This window comes from Carcharodon carcharias, chromosome 14 (genome assembly GCF_017639515.1).
Source record: "Carcharodon carcharias isolate sCarCar2 chromosome 14, sCarCar2.pri, whole genome shotgun sequence".
In the NCBI taxonomy this organism is placed as follows: domain Eukaryota; kingdom Metazoa; phylum Chordata; class Chondrichthyes; order Lamniformes; family Lamnidae; genus Carcharodon; species Carcharodon carcharias.
Window position 1 is genome coordinate 101,762,461 of NC_054480.1, and position 14,846 is coordinate 101,777,306.

The 14,846-nt window shown below is 43.9% G+C and overlaps 1 protein-coding gene across 1 annotated transcript in view; it reads right to left on the reverse strand.

Moving 5' to 3' along the window:
• Nucleotides 1–14,846, reverse strand: part of LOC121286779 (phospholipid phosphatase-related protein type 3-like) — a 99,210-nt gene that overhangs the window by 16,941 nt on the left and 67,423 nt on the right. Inside the window, exon 5 of the mRNA XM_041203818.1 lies at nt 11,448–11,643. Coding sequence (XP_041059752.1) covers nt 11,448–11,643 — 196 coding nt within the window. The remainder of the gene's footprint in view (nt 1–11,447; nt 11,644–14,846) is intronic.

Here is a 14,846-nt window from a genome sequence, read left to right on the forward strand (position 1 = left end):
CCTCCAAAAAAAAACACTTGATCCCTCTATCCCAGCCCAACATCCAACATCACTTTCCTCTCCAAAATCCTTGTTATTGACTCCCAAATCTATGCTAATTTTTCCTGCATCTCTCCGAAATCAGGTTTCCTGGCCACAACCACTGTACTGAGTTGACATGTAGCTCTACCTCAACACCACCTGGTGCGATCCTTCCAATGTCTGATCAGTTCCACTGCTTGGCTGATGACCAATTCTGGATGAGCAGAAACTTCATTCATTTAAATATTGGAAAAACTGAAGCCATTGTCTTTGAGCCCAGCTTCAATCTCCATTCGCTAAGCATTGATTCCATCCCACTCCTTGGTAACTTTGTAAGGCTGAATCAAACCATTCCCAACCTTGGTATCTGATTTGACACTCAAATGAGCTTCTAAACCCACACCAGACCACATACTTCCACCTCCATAACATCGCCCATGTCCACCTCACCCTCAGCTTATTTGCAGCTGAAACCCTCATTCCTGCCTTTGTTACCATTAGACATGATTATTCCAGTGCACTTCTGGCTGGCCTCCCATTTTCCTACCTCCATAAACTTGAGCTCGTTCAAATCTCTGCTTCCCTTTCCCTAATGGACACTAAGTTCCAGTTCAGCAATTCTATCTCTCCAACCTGCTTCAGGCCTACAGCTATCTGAGATATTGGGCTGAACTTTCCCCCCGTTGGGAGGGTTTTGCTTGGGTGAGTGTGAGCAAGTGTGCACCCGATTGGTGCCCCGATCGGGTGCGCGCTGCCATTTTACATGGGTGGACCAATTAAGGTCTGCCCAGCATGACGCTCACCTGGAAGCGCTGAGCGCTCCCTCTGTTGGCAGGGGGGGGGATTCGCTGAGTTAGGAGGTGCTTCAGGGAGATTAGTTAAAGTTTTTAAACGCTAAATACAGAAAAGAAAATATTATAAGACATGTCCCCTCATGTGACAGTGTTACAGGAGCTGGGACGTGTCAAGGAACATTAATGGAAAACTTTATTTAATTTATAAAAACTTCATGAAACCTCATCCCGCCCGTGGATGAGGTTTCATGAAAAATGCGAAGGCTGCCTGGGCTCTTTGCCTGTCCACCAACCTTAAGTTTGGACGGGCAGCTCATTTAACTATGTTAATTAATTTTGAATGGGCCTTAATAGGCCTTTGACAGTTTAGCGGGCATGCAGCCGACTCAGCTGCATGCCCGCCAAACTGAAAATCTAAATGACGTGTGGTGACGTCAGGACACCCGTCCGACAACACTGCGCATCATTTTACATGTCGCCGAGCGAGCCCAACCCCAGCTTGCCAACCGGAAAATTCTTCCCATGGTGTTATGTGAAAGCAAAGATTTTTCTTTCAGTATTACTGAAAAAAGAGACATGCTGTCAAAGTTTTTCATTTTACATCCAGGACAAATACAAGAACACCAAATTTCAAAGGGAACAACAATTTATACTGCATGAGAAAAGGGGTGCAGTATAAATTGATGTTCCTTTTGAAATTTGGCATTCTTGCATCTGTCCTGATAAGTGCAAAATGAAAAGCTTCGACAACATGACTCTCTTTTTAGCAATATTTAACTTCTGTGCTACCAAGTGACTATTTTGCTTTCAATTGGAGTATCACTGTATCAAGTATCGATGGAAATCATAGCCAGCTGACTGCAACTGGTAATGAGGGCAGAAAAACACAGTGCATGTGCCAGAAAGAAAGAATGAATGAATGCTTATAACAATAAGGGTCAAGATCACATTGTTTTTGAAGCATGAATGTAAGATTCCTTTACTATGATTTCAATAATCTTCCAATCATTTCTAGTCATTTAAAAAGCATCTTTCAAAAATATTGGCTACTCAGTCAACAATATTCTAAATTCTCTTAAAATTAAGATTTAAACAGGAACTTAGAAGGAGTAGGCCATTCAGCCCCTCAAGCCTGTTCTATCAATCATTTGTATAATGGTTGATCTGTATCTTAAACTGCCTTAGCTCCATATCCCTTACTGAATAAAAATCCATCAATCGGATTTTGAGTGGTCCAGTTGCCTTCAAAATCCACAGGGAGAGAATCCCAGATTCCCACTACCCTGTGTGAAAAAGTGCATCCTGATCTCACTCCTAAGTGGCCTAGTTCTGATTTTAGGATTATGTCCGCTCGTTCTTGATTCCCCCACCAGCAGGAATTGTTTTTCTGTATCCACCCTAGAGAATTCTTCTAATATTTTAAAGACTGCAATCAGATCATTCCAAATCTTCTAAGCTCCAAGGGAATACAAGCCAAGTTTATGCATTCTCTCCTCATAATTTAGTGCTCTAAACCCCAATATCATTAGCTTTTTTTATTTAAAAAAAAGGCTTACTCTAATTGTAAGATACTTTGTATCCTCAATCTCAGCCTCTGAGGCAATATCTCCAATGTTATAATTTAAAACACTGATTGACTATCCCTCAATCTTTCCTGCTGGCTTTTGACTGGTTGTGTGCTATAATCATGTTAGATCTTTTCACTATGCCAAAAGGATTTGCAATTCAGGGAGAATTCAAATGTATTTTAAAAACTAGATTCTGATTTCTGTTTTTCCAGCTGCTTAATGTCCCCCATTCATTTCCTGCTATCTGGCATCCAGAGTTTAATCTAATTACAGCATTTATATTCCTTGCTGTCTCTCTTGTCGAGACTGCAGGACTATAATTTGGCGTGTGTCTCTATTCTTGCTGTCAAATGTTGGATATATCACAAAATTCTAATAATCTTGGCTCTTGCGTTCCTGAGTTGTCAGGGTACACGTCTCGTCTTCTTATATGACTTGCTTTTCTGACTTGCTGATAGTCACGAGCTGTTGACAGCTGAGGTTTCCCTGCTCTCCTAGTCCCATCTCAATGCTTCCCAGTTTTGTGTCAGACAGTTTATTAACAGGTTGCAGCTGTGTGTGATTGGGATGGCGACAGGTGCCTTGTGAAATTGGCCCTGCTGGCTGCGGGGAAGACGGAAAGACCTGGAAGAATTGAGATTGGAGAGTCACCACGAACACATGCTGGATCAATGCTTGCAAAGCAAGTTATGGCTAACTCAGCTGTTGAACAGCTGCTGATGATAGAAAACACCAGATGATTGCACTGACCCGCGGCCGAATTAGTGCATCAAACTCAGGTGTTGCTATTGGGTTTGTTTCTGTATCCCTGGATGAGAGGAATGTCCCTCATTCAAAGGCACTCAGTACCTGAATAGGGGGAATAACATTTGGAAGGGTGGGGATGCTGAAATCCACCCCCTGCCCTCGCCTCTGACCCCCTTACTCACTTGCCTGTGACAACAATCTGAAGGCCCCCACCCCGCTCTCAATCACCTTTGGCATGGGTCCCTTGTTGATTCTGGGCCTTCGGCGGATGCATTACCATCAGCTGCCACTGCTTCTAGGGTCCTTAATCATTAGGAAAGCCCAACACTGGCCAGTTAAGGGCCTGATGGGCACTTTATTTCATAGGGCATTCCGTGACTAAGGCTACATGGGGCTCCTGTTGGCGGGGCAAGACCCCAATCACAGGCATGAAATTCTGCCCCAGGCCTCGAGCACAAAAATCGAGGCTGATATTCCAGAACAGTGCTGGGGGAAAGCTGCATTGTTGGAGGTGCTATCCTTCAGATGAGATGTTAAGCCAAATACTTATCTTCTCTCTCACATGGACGTAAATATTCAATGGCACTATTTTGAAGAAGAGCAGGGGAGCTGTCCATGGTGTACTGGCCAATATTCATCCTTCAATCAGCATATCACAAAAACATATTATTTGGTCATTGTCACATTGCTGTTTGTGGGAGCTTGCTGTGCGCAGACTGGCTGCTGTGGTTCCTACATTACACAGTGACTAGACTTAAAAAGTATACAATTGGCTGTAAACTGCTCTGAAGTATCTGGTGGTTGCAAAAGATGTATTGTAAATGCAAGTCAATGTGCCAAGACCACCACAGCAGCCATGTGTTCCTAACATTTACAGACCCTGTGCTGCTGAACTTGTCATGACCTTGTTAAGGACCCATGATCCTAAATATCTCTGCAAGGACCTGATGAAAAGACCTTATCATTCTAGATCCATCCACAAAGGAGAAACATTAACTCCCAGACAGGAAGCTGGTAGGACATGTGGTCAACCTTCCCCGGAGCTGCAGTCAGAGGACTTGGGTACATTTTAATGGCAGGGCCTTATTTACATGGCCACCTGAAATAGATGCCCACAAGCAGCTCACCAATACTCTGCCTGTGGATATTAGGTGCCCACAGGACTGGGAAGGTGGATGAAGGGACTGGCCTAACTTGTTTAGTGAGGCCTGGAGCAGCTCAACTGTTCTCTGAGCCCTGTAAAGTAAACTTCAACTCTTACCCTACAGGGCTTCTGCTTTGTACATTCCAGGTTATATTGAACATGGTTCTCACAGACAACATCCCTCTCAGTTGGTCATTAGAATTGCATCAGGCTCCTATCTAAGTGATGTGTGTTATGGTTTCTATCTGAGTGGTGTAACTAAGATGGGTCCTAGCTAATTTGATGTGACCCCCCCAACAAACTTGCCTAATTGTATTAGGTCAGGCAGGCACCTCTTCCATCTGATAAACGGCTTTGTTAAAATGGATGCCAGGCAGGAACCAAGTGCTGAATGGAGTGTTTCTAATTTGACTGAATGGGGGAATTTAAAATTCTCCCCTCAAGTCTCTCCACCAGATTTCTGTGGCTTGTTGAATTCCCTCTCAGGGAAGGAGTGAAGGCTTTGACCTTGGGACCCCAATTCATTCTATGCTATCAGATTTCAACAGCATCAAATTCACTGGAGGCCTGATTCCATTTCAGTTACCCCAGGAGCATTTGGTTACTTATTACAGACTTGTGCAGTATCAGTGCTGAATACCTTAATGTCTTGGTTAAGTCAATATGTTCATTTGTTACTAATATTATGTTAGACAATTTCCACCCACAAGTGTTAGTTCATCATTGGAGTTTCACCAGCACACAAATAGAATGGATGACTCAATGTCAGAAGAGTGCAGGCCCCATTTTCAAGCTCACTGTTTATGTAGGAGGTGCAGGGCTACACAGCAACACTCCACCAATGTGGTGTATTGAACAGGAGTAGAATGTTATCTTTCTGTATAGCATCCTCAATAAATGCCCAAGCACTAAGAAGGAGAGTCATATGGACAGAAGAGCTAGGAAGGGTTGAGGATAATGCTGGACAAAAGGACAGTCTGGGCCGCAGACACGACCGACAGGTCAGGGTTGGTGGTGTTGCCCATTGCTTTGGGATAGCAAAATCATTTTGGAAAGACAAAGAAATATCAGGCTAGAAATGACTGTTGCCAACTAACTGGCCAATTTTTAACAGATTCAGTTTGACATTCCTCTGTCCACCATTGGTAATGTTATGGTTACATTGATTGGCTGGTAATCTAGAGCATAGAACTAATAATGCAGAGAAATGGAGATCGAGTCCTACCATAGCAGTTTGAGACTTTGAATTCAGTTTATATGTGAATCTGGTACCACATAAAAGTAGTTGCACCTTAACTATTCTTTGGGACTGAATGTTCCCCCTGTTGGAGGGGGGATTGTGCGGGAGGTGGGCGGGAGTGAGCTTGAACCCAATCGGCGCCCCTGATCGGGTCCGTGCCGCCATTCTACGTGGGCGGACCCAGCGTGACATTCACCCGGAAGCACTGAGTGTGCAGGTGGGGGTGGGGATTCCCTGAGTCGGGGCTTGCGCTCTTTCGAGAATGCACTAAGGGGGGACAGAAATCTCCCTGAGGCACAGAGGTGCCTCAGGGAGATTTGTTTAACTTTTAAACATCTAAATAAAGCAACTAAAAACTTTTAAAATATGTCTCCTCATGTGACAGTGTCACATGATCTGGGACATGGCAATGAATCTTTAAAATAATTTTTATTGAATTTTTAAATACTTCATAAAACCTCATCCTGCCCGCGATAGCAGGGCACATGTTCATAGCATGAACAGACCCAAAGTGCCTTTCTTTTAGTTTGTATTCAAGGTTATGCCTACAAGAGTAAGAATAGTTATTAGTGAATTGACATTAATCTTTCAGTGACTGCATCACTGTGCTCTTTTAATCATTGATGAGTGAGAAAGCGGTAGTGTAATCATTACGTGCCTGTACCAGTAAATCAGAGAATGCAAGTTGAAATCCCTCCATGGTATATTGGGAATTTTTGAATTCAGTTTTTGACAAAAACTTAGAGCAAAAGTGGCTGCCTTCTGGGACACGGGGAGAAGGTGGGAATGGGATCAACTGGATTGTTCCTCGAAAGAGCTGACACAGTGTTGATGGCCTCTTTCTGTGCAGTGCCTGTTAATGACTCCATGAGTTTATGAAGCTATTAGATTGTCATAACTAAAGAATTAGGGAAGGAAACTTCAGTCCAGCCTATATCTGACACCAGCCCCACACTAACAGATGTAAACAGGTATGATATAGTCAGGATTACGGAGACATTGCTGCAGGGTGACCGGGGTGGGAACTGAACATCCAGGGGTATTCAGTATAGAGGAAGGACAGACAAAAAGGAAAAGGCGGTGGAGTTGTATTGCTTGTTAAAGAGGAAATTAACACAATAGTGAGGAAAGATATTAGCTCTGATGAAGTGGAATCTGTATGGGTAGAGCTGAGAAACACTAAGGGGCAAAAAACATTAGTGGGGGTTGTATATAGAACCCCAAGCTGTAGTGGTGATGTTGGGAATGGCATTAAACAGGAAATTAGAGATGCACATAATAAAGGAATAGCTGTAATTATGGGTGACTTTAATCTGCATATAGATTGGGCGAATCAAATTAGTAACAATAATGCAGAGGAGGAATTCCTGGAGTGTATACAGGATGGTTTTCTGGACCAATACATTGAGGAACCAACTAGAAAACAGGCCATCCTAGACTGGGTATTGTGTAATGAGAAAGGAACAATTAGCAATCTAGTTGTGCGAGGCCCCTTGGGGATGAGCAACCATAATATGATAGAATTCTTCATCAAGATGGAGAGTGATGTAGTTGATTCTGAGACGAGGGTCCTGAATCATAATAAAGGAAACTATGATGGTATGAGGCGTGAGTTGGCTATGATGGATTGGGAAACGTTACTTAAAGGGATGATGGTGGATAGGCAATGGCAAACATTCAAAGAACGCATGGGTGAACTGCAACAATTGTTTATTCCTGCCTGGCACAGAAGTAAAACAGGAAAGGTGGCCAAACCATGGTTTACAAGGGAAATTAGAGACAGTATTAGATCCAAGGAAGAGGCATAGAAATTGGCCAGAAAAAAACAATAGACCTGAGGATTGGGAGCACTTTAGAATTCAGCAAAGGATGACCAAAGAATTGATTAAGGCCAGGATTTTCCCCTTGGCGATTTGGGGGTGGGGCCCACTCACCGACGGGAAAATGATGTGGGATGACGTTGGGAGGAACCCTGGTCCCTTTAAATTTTTAGAAAGGCGAGCGGACAGCGATATTAGCTGTCTGCCGCTGACCTGTCAATGGCCAATTGAGGCCACTGACAGGCTAATTAAGATCATTAATTACCTGCCTGTCCAACCTTAAGGCTGGCGGGCAGGTCAGGAGCCCCAGCGGGCTTCGGATAATACATGAAACCTCATCCACTGATGGGATGAGGTTTCATGTCCGTGTTTAAAAAGTTTAATAAAGTTTATGTCATTTTTATTAACATGTCCCATCTCGTGTGACATTGTCACATGAGGGGGACATATTAATAATATTTTTATTTTTCTGTTTTTTTACTTTTGTGCACTGTCACTAATCTCCCTGAGACAGCACTTGGTCTCAGGGAGCAGTGTGCTCCTTCGTGCGCATGCATGAAAGAGCACACTTTGACAGCTGGGGAATCTCTCCTCCCACCCGCACAGGAAGCCTTAATTGGTGCACCCACTCAAAATGGCGGCGGGCCATTTTTCAGCGGCTGGGGTCGGCTGTCCACCCACCGCCGAGCGGTGGGGCCCGCACACCCAACAAAGGCAAAATTCTGCCCTAAGAAGGGGAAAATAAAGTATGAGAATAAGATTGCGGGGAACATAAAAACTGACTATACTAGTTTCTATAGGTATGTGAAAAGAAAAGGTGAAGACAAATGTCTGAAACAGGGAAATTTATAATGGGGAACAAAGGAATGGCTGACCAACTAAATACATACATTGGTTCTATCTTCACAAAGGAGGACACAAATAACATACCAGAAATGTTGGGGAACACAGGGTTTAGTGAGAGGGAGGAAGTGAAAGAAATCAGTATTAGTAGGGAAATGGTGTTGGGGAAATTGATGGGATTGAAGGTCAATAAATCCCCAGGGCTTGATAATCTACTTCCCAGAGTATTTAAAGAAGTGGCCCTAGAAATAGTGGATGCATTGGTGGTCATCTTCTGAGATTCTATAGACTCTGGAACAGTTCCTACAGATTGGAGGGTAGCTAATGTAACCCCACTATTTAAAAAGGGAGGTAGAGACAAAACAGGGAATTATAGACCAGTCAGCCTGAGGTCGGTAGTGGGGAAAATTCTTATAAATCTTATAAAAGATTTAATAGCTGAGCACTGAGAAAATAGTGGCAGTATCGGACATAGTCAGTGGGGATTTACAAAAGGGAAATCATGCTTGACAAATCTATTGGAATTTTTTGAGAATGTAACTAGTAGAGTTGATGAGGGGGAGCCAGTGGATGTCGTTTATTTGGACTTTCAAACAGCTTTCAACAAAGTCCCACATAAGAGATTAGCATATAAAATTAAAGCACATGGGAAGGGGGTACTGAGATGGATAGAAAACTGGTTGGCAGACAAGAAACAAAAAGCAGGAATAGACAGGTCTTTTTACAAATGGCAGGCAGTGACTAGTGGGGTACCACAGGGATCAGCTATTCACAATATATTAATGATTTAGATGAAGGAGCTAAATGTAATATCTCCACATTTGCAGATGACACAAAGCTGGGTGGGAGGGTGAGCTGTGAGGAGGATGCAGAGATGCTTCAGTGTGATTTGGACAAGCTGAGTGAGTGGGTAAATGCATGGCAGATGCAATATAATATGGATAAATGTGAGGTTATCCACTTTGGTAGCAAAAACAGGAAGGCAGATTATTATCTGAGTGGCTATAAATTGTGAGAGGGGAATGTGCAACAAGACCTGGGTGTCCTCGTACACCAGTCGTTAAAGGTAAGCATGCAGGTGCAGCAGGTAGTAAAGAAGGCAAATGGCATGTTGGCCTTCATAGCGGGAGGATTCGAGAGGAGCAGGGATGTCTTGCTGCAATTATACACGGCCCTGGTGAGACCACACTTGGAATATTGTGTGCAGTTTTGGTCTCCTTATCTGAGGAAGGATGTACTTGCTATACAGGGAGTGCAGCAAAGGTTTACCCGACTGATTCCTGGGATGGCAGGACTGACATATGAGGAGAGATTGAGTCGATTAGGATTATATTTGCTGGAGTTCAGAAGAATGAGCGGGGATCTCATAGAAACCTATAAAATTCTAACAGGACTAGACAGGGTAGATACAGGAAGGGTGTTCCTGATGGTGGGGGAGTCCAGAACCTGGGGTCACAGCCTGAGGATACGGGGTAGACCATTTAGGACTGAGATGAGGAGAAATTCCTTCACCCAGAGAGTGGTGAGCCTGTGGAATTCATTACCACAGAAAGTAGTTGAGGCCAAAACATTGTATGTTTTCAAGAAGTAGTTAGATATAGCTCTTGGGGTGAAAGGGATCAAAGGATATGGGGAGAAAGCGGGAGCAGGCTTTTGAGTTGGATGACCAGCCATGATCATAATGAATGGTGGAGCAGCTTTGAAGGGCTGAATGGCCTACTCCTGCCCCTATTTTCTATGCTGCTATGTTCCTAACATGATTAAAACCTAACAACCCTTTAAAAAGGGTTGGCTGGACTGGAAAATTTTTGTTATGAGGAAGGCTTGGATTGTTTGACAGGATGCTGATGGATTAATTGAAGTGTATAAAATTATGAGGGCCCTCGGTTGAATCAATATGGATGACATATTTACCTTAACAGATGGATCAAAAATAAGGGGACGCAAATTTAATGTAACTGGTAGAAGGCTTTGATGAGAGATGAGGAAACATGAGAGATGAGCGGGCAATAGGGACCTGGAACTCATGCCTGAAAAGATGGTGGGGGCAGAAACTCTCATCATAGTTAAAAATGTTCTTGGATGTCTTCTTGAAAAGCTGGGACCTGCAGGGCTACAGACCTAGTGCAGGAAGGTGAGATTAGGCTCGGTAGTTTATCGCCAACTAATAGGGACACAAAGGACCAAATGGCCTCTTTCTGCATCATAAACTTTCTATGACTCTATGAAAGATGCTCAATAAGCCTAGTCAGTCACTCAGTCATACCAGACAGATGAAGGCCTCAGGGCAACGAGGAAAATGGTGGTGGTGTTTACAGTTCACACATGGGGCAGAATCTTCTGGGGCAGGCCCTGCTCGCTGACACGTAAAATGATGCGTCCCGGCATCATTCAGATCTTCAGTTGAGTAGGCGCACACCAGTGTCGGCTGCACGCCCGCCGATCTGTCAAGGCCTTTTAAGGCCATTTAAATATCAATTAAAATAGTTAACTGAGCTGCTTGTCCAACCTTAAGGTTGTCAGGCAGGCGAAGTGCCCAGGCGGCCTTTGCATTTATCATTTATCATTTATCATTTTTCAATAAAATTCATTGACATGTCCACGCTCATGTGACACTGTCACATGAGGGGACGTCTTAAAATTTTTTTTCTGTCTTTATTAAAATTTTTAATGATCAAACTGATCTCCCTGAGGCAGCTCTTTGCCTCAGGGAGATTCCTGCGCTCTTTCGCATACATGCGCGAAAGACCACAGGCCCTGGCTCTGCCTGCACCCCCCGCCTGCACAGGGAGCGCTCAGTGCTTCTGGGTGCGTGTCACACTGGGCGGGCCTTAATTGGCCCACCCATGTAAAATGGCGGTGTTGAGTCCAATCGCAGGTGGTGATTGGCTGCGCGCCCACTCCCGTCCGATCCCCCGACAGGGAGAAAATCCTCCCCATGGAGTCCGAGTTGCTGTGGCAACATGCACTTTTATAAGCTTGTTGTAGTCTGCAACTATGGGTAGTGATGGTCGAGGCTCCAACTTTCTTTCCCTGACACAGCCGACCAGGAATCTCTCATGCCTTTATGGCCTGTGTTGGAAGGATTTGCAGGTTGACCATCATCATGTTTGGTCATGTTATGAAAGCACCTTACTTGGCCATCAATAGATGAAACTCAAACCCAGAGCTTCTGGCTCAGAAGCAGGGACCCTCTCTGCTGAGCCACACAACCTCCATAGAACTGGTAACAGCAATGCCTAAATCTGGAGACTTCTATAAATCGATTACCTTGCAGAGATGATTGCGTGATGATCCAAACCAGAGCAGATATCCTTTGTGATGTATGGGTTGTTGTCACAGGAGATGCCATGGAAGGTGTAGTTCGGCTTGCACACTGTTAGAAAGAAGGGAGCATGGTAGCCAGTTGCCAGCTGTATGATGTCGGTCACAAGGGCCGTAGCACAGAGCCCGAATACATGCACACCTGCAAAACCAAAATGGATAAAAGATCAGAGATGCTCAGTGTGACCACATCCCATTCTGGAAAAAGTAACCCCATCCCTGACCCTGACATGGCCTTGGCCATTAGGGATTTCCACCCGCAGTCGGTACCCCACCAGTTGTCCCCTCCAGGACTGACTCTGTGGCTGAATGATGGGATTGTCAACATATTAAAAAGGAAAGAAAAGCCCTGAAGACATCAACTTATATCCCACTGAAGGCCTCAGGCAAGATTGAGGCCTTCAACAGATAAAAGCTGTGAACAGGAATGTGGCTACATCACGGCCCACCCACTCCATCTTGACGACCATTGGCATCGCTAGCATGGGGATTACAGCCAGGCTTCACCTTACGATCCCAGAAGCAGCAAGAACAGGGATAAGCAAGAGGGAAATGAGTTTAGAGCCTTTTCTTTATATTCTTTCATGGGATGTGGGTGTCACTGGCTAGGCCAGCATTTATTGACCATCCCTCATTGCCCTTGAGGTGAACTATCTTCTTGAACTGCTGCAGGACACGTGGTTGAGGTACACTCAGAGTGTTTTTAGGAAGGGGGTACCAGGATTTTGACCCAGTGACAGTGAAGGAACAGAGATATAGTTCCACATCAGGGTGGTGAGTGGCTTAGAGAGGAACTTCCAGGTGATGATGTATCTGCTGCCCTTGTTATTCTAAGTGGTAATGGTTGTGGGTTTGGAAGGTTTTACTAAAGGAGCCTTGTTGAGTTGCTGCAGTGCATCTTGTAGATGGTACACACTGCTGCTACTGTTCATCAACGGTGAGAGGGTGAATGTTTAAGATGGTGGATTCCTCTACAGTGGCAGCATGCACTTAAACAGACACATATAGATGACAGGTAAGAAAGAGTCCAGGCTTAACTATTAGGCTTTATAAAAGCTTACTAATAGTCATCGCCAAGTCCCACGAGTAAATAATGGTGACTTGGATGAGATACCAGAGAGGAACAGCTGTTTATGAGTTTACAACTGGAATGGGGAGAGACAGCATCACTGGATGAGAAGGAAAGGAGGAGTGAAAGAGGCAATAGTTCATCATATTGTCATTCCCCAAGAACAAATAGAGCTTCAAAGAGAATGGGATGAATAAAATCAATTTATCCTTGGTCCATTCCCTCCAATTCATCTCAACTTAATATCCTGAGGGAGGTAACTCCAGGGGAAAGTTCACAAAAAGAGGGAGCTGTGAAATTCCTTCACCAAAAAGAAAGTATGTCACTGCAGAATGATAATCGCAAAGATAACTGAATTTATTCAGGTAATCACAGAATCAGAAGACTCAAGAGGTCCATGCAGGTTACACATGCTTCCTTCCACCCCATTGCATCCACCCTATTAGCACATCCTTTTGTTCCTTTCTCCCTTGTGTACTCATCTCCCTTTCCCTTAAATGTATCAATGCTATTGTGTCTGCTTTCTGCTGATCAATCCACACTGTTAAGTCTTTTATGCCGACAGCATGCCAACAATCTGCTGCCATTTTGTGATAACTGCTTAAAAATCCTCCAAAATCAAAACAAAGAGGTTTGGACCAACTTTAACCATCAGTTGCTGTGATGAAACTCACGTTTGGTGCCGAGCGCCTCGATCTTGTTACTTTAACACTTTCTCCAGGCTCCACTCCTGGGCCAAGACACTGATATGTTGGCACACTTAATGTAGCTATTCCCCACCAAATTAATGGTTAATTAATGCTGAAATTTGAGCTATGGGCTTATCACAGTGAGATCGGAATTAAACCTGTCAGAAAACATCTCCTTTAGGCTCTGGCAACCTCCAGAGAATGTTGATATTGCTCTAAAAACTGGGCACTGAAGAGAGCCAGAGTTCCAACAATAAGCAGGAACCAATATAATGTATTCACTACATATTTCTCCAATTTCTTTGTCAGTTTGACTCTCTCTATCTGTTTCCTACAGGGAGAAATATTCATCAATGCAACTACCCCACTCTCTGGAGAAAATGGCCCAGATGGCAAAGAGTTCAACAAAGTAAAAGCTTTCTTTGAAGCGTAGGGCAAGGAAGCAGATGTTAGCTTTCAAATTCATTACCAATGCAAAATCAAATGCAGTAATGACCTTTTATGTCAGTGACTGTAGTCAAAGCCACATTGAGACAGTACAGATTGCTGAAAGCTATCCCAAACAAAATAAATTGTTGGAAATTTCAAAGCTCGAATTCACCCTGTTCTCAGTTGAAATAGGCCCTGCAGAGGCCCAAGTTTAGTATTCCTCGATGATGAGATTAAGGTAGTGCATGTTACATCTTAGCTGTGATTCAATGATAGCACTCTCACCTCTGAGGTAAAACATAGTGATGGTTCCAGCGACAGATTCTAAACTGACACAGCAGTGAATTACTGAGGGAGTGCTGCATTGCTGTCTTCTGACGAGATGTTAAACCCCTCAGGCAGATGTAAAAGATCCCATTACACCATTTGAAAAGGAGCAGGGGTGTACTCCCCAGTGCCCTGGCCAATATTCATATCTCTCAGCCAACATCACTAAAACAGATTATCTGTTAATTTATCTCATTGCTGTCTGTGGGAGCTTGTTGTGCCCACATTGGCTGCTTCCCCATGTGAGAATAGTCCTTCAAATATCCTTCAAAAGTATAGTACTTTAATTCCATGTAAAGTGTCAAGTTAGGAGGTCCTGTGGTTGTGAAATCCACATACATATGCAAGTTCCTTTTCCTTTCTGCCTCCCCTCCTCCCTGCCCCAACTCTTCCCTGTGCACCAAGAGAGAATTAATAAACTAGCCATTTATCTAAAGGGTTGAATAAATGCCCATAGCAGAGCTCTAACCCACATCAGCTGGAATCTAGTTATACCAGCAACCAACTACCATTCACATGAAAAAATGTCTGGGTACCATACAGCCAGAAACTTTGGCAATGTTGATCATATGGTGCTAAACATTGCCAGGAAGAGTGACCAAGGTCAGGATACCAGCACTCATCTGAGAAACAGCTGGTTGTTGCAATGGAAAACCAAAGGGTTGGGTTCAAACGAACTACAGGTTTTTCTTCCATCAGATCCATCTCATGAAAGCCCAACCCTTTCACTGTGGAGGTAGCAGTGTGTTGTTGTCAATCAGCTTGAACTAGACAGGCTATAGTCAACCAGTGGAAATCAGGATTGAAAGAATTTTCCATTTACTGTGTCTT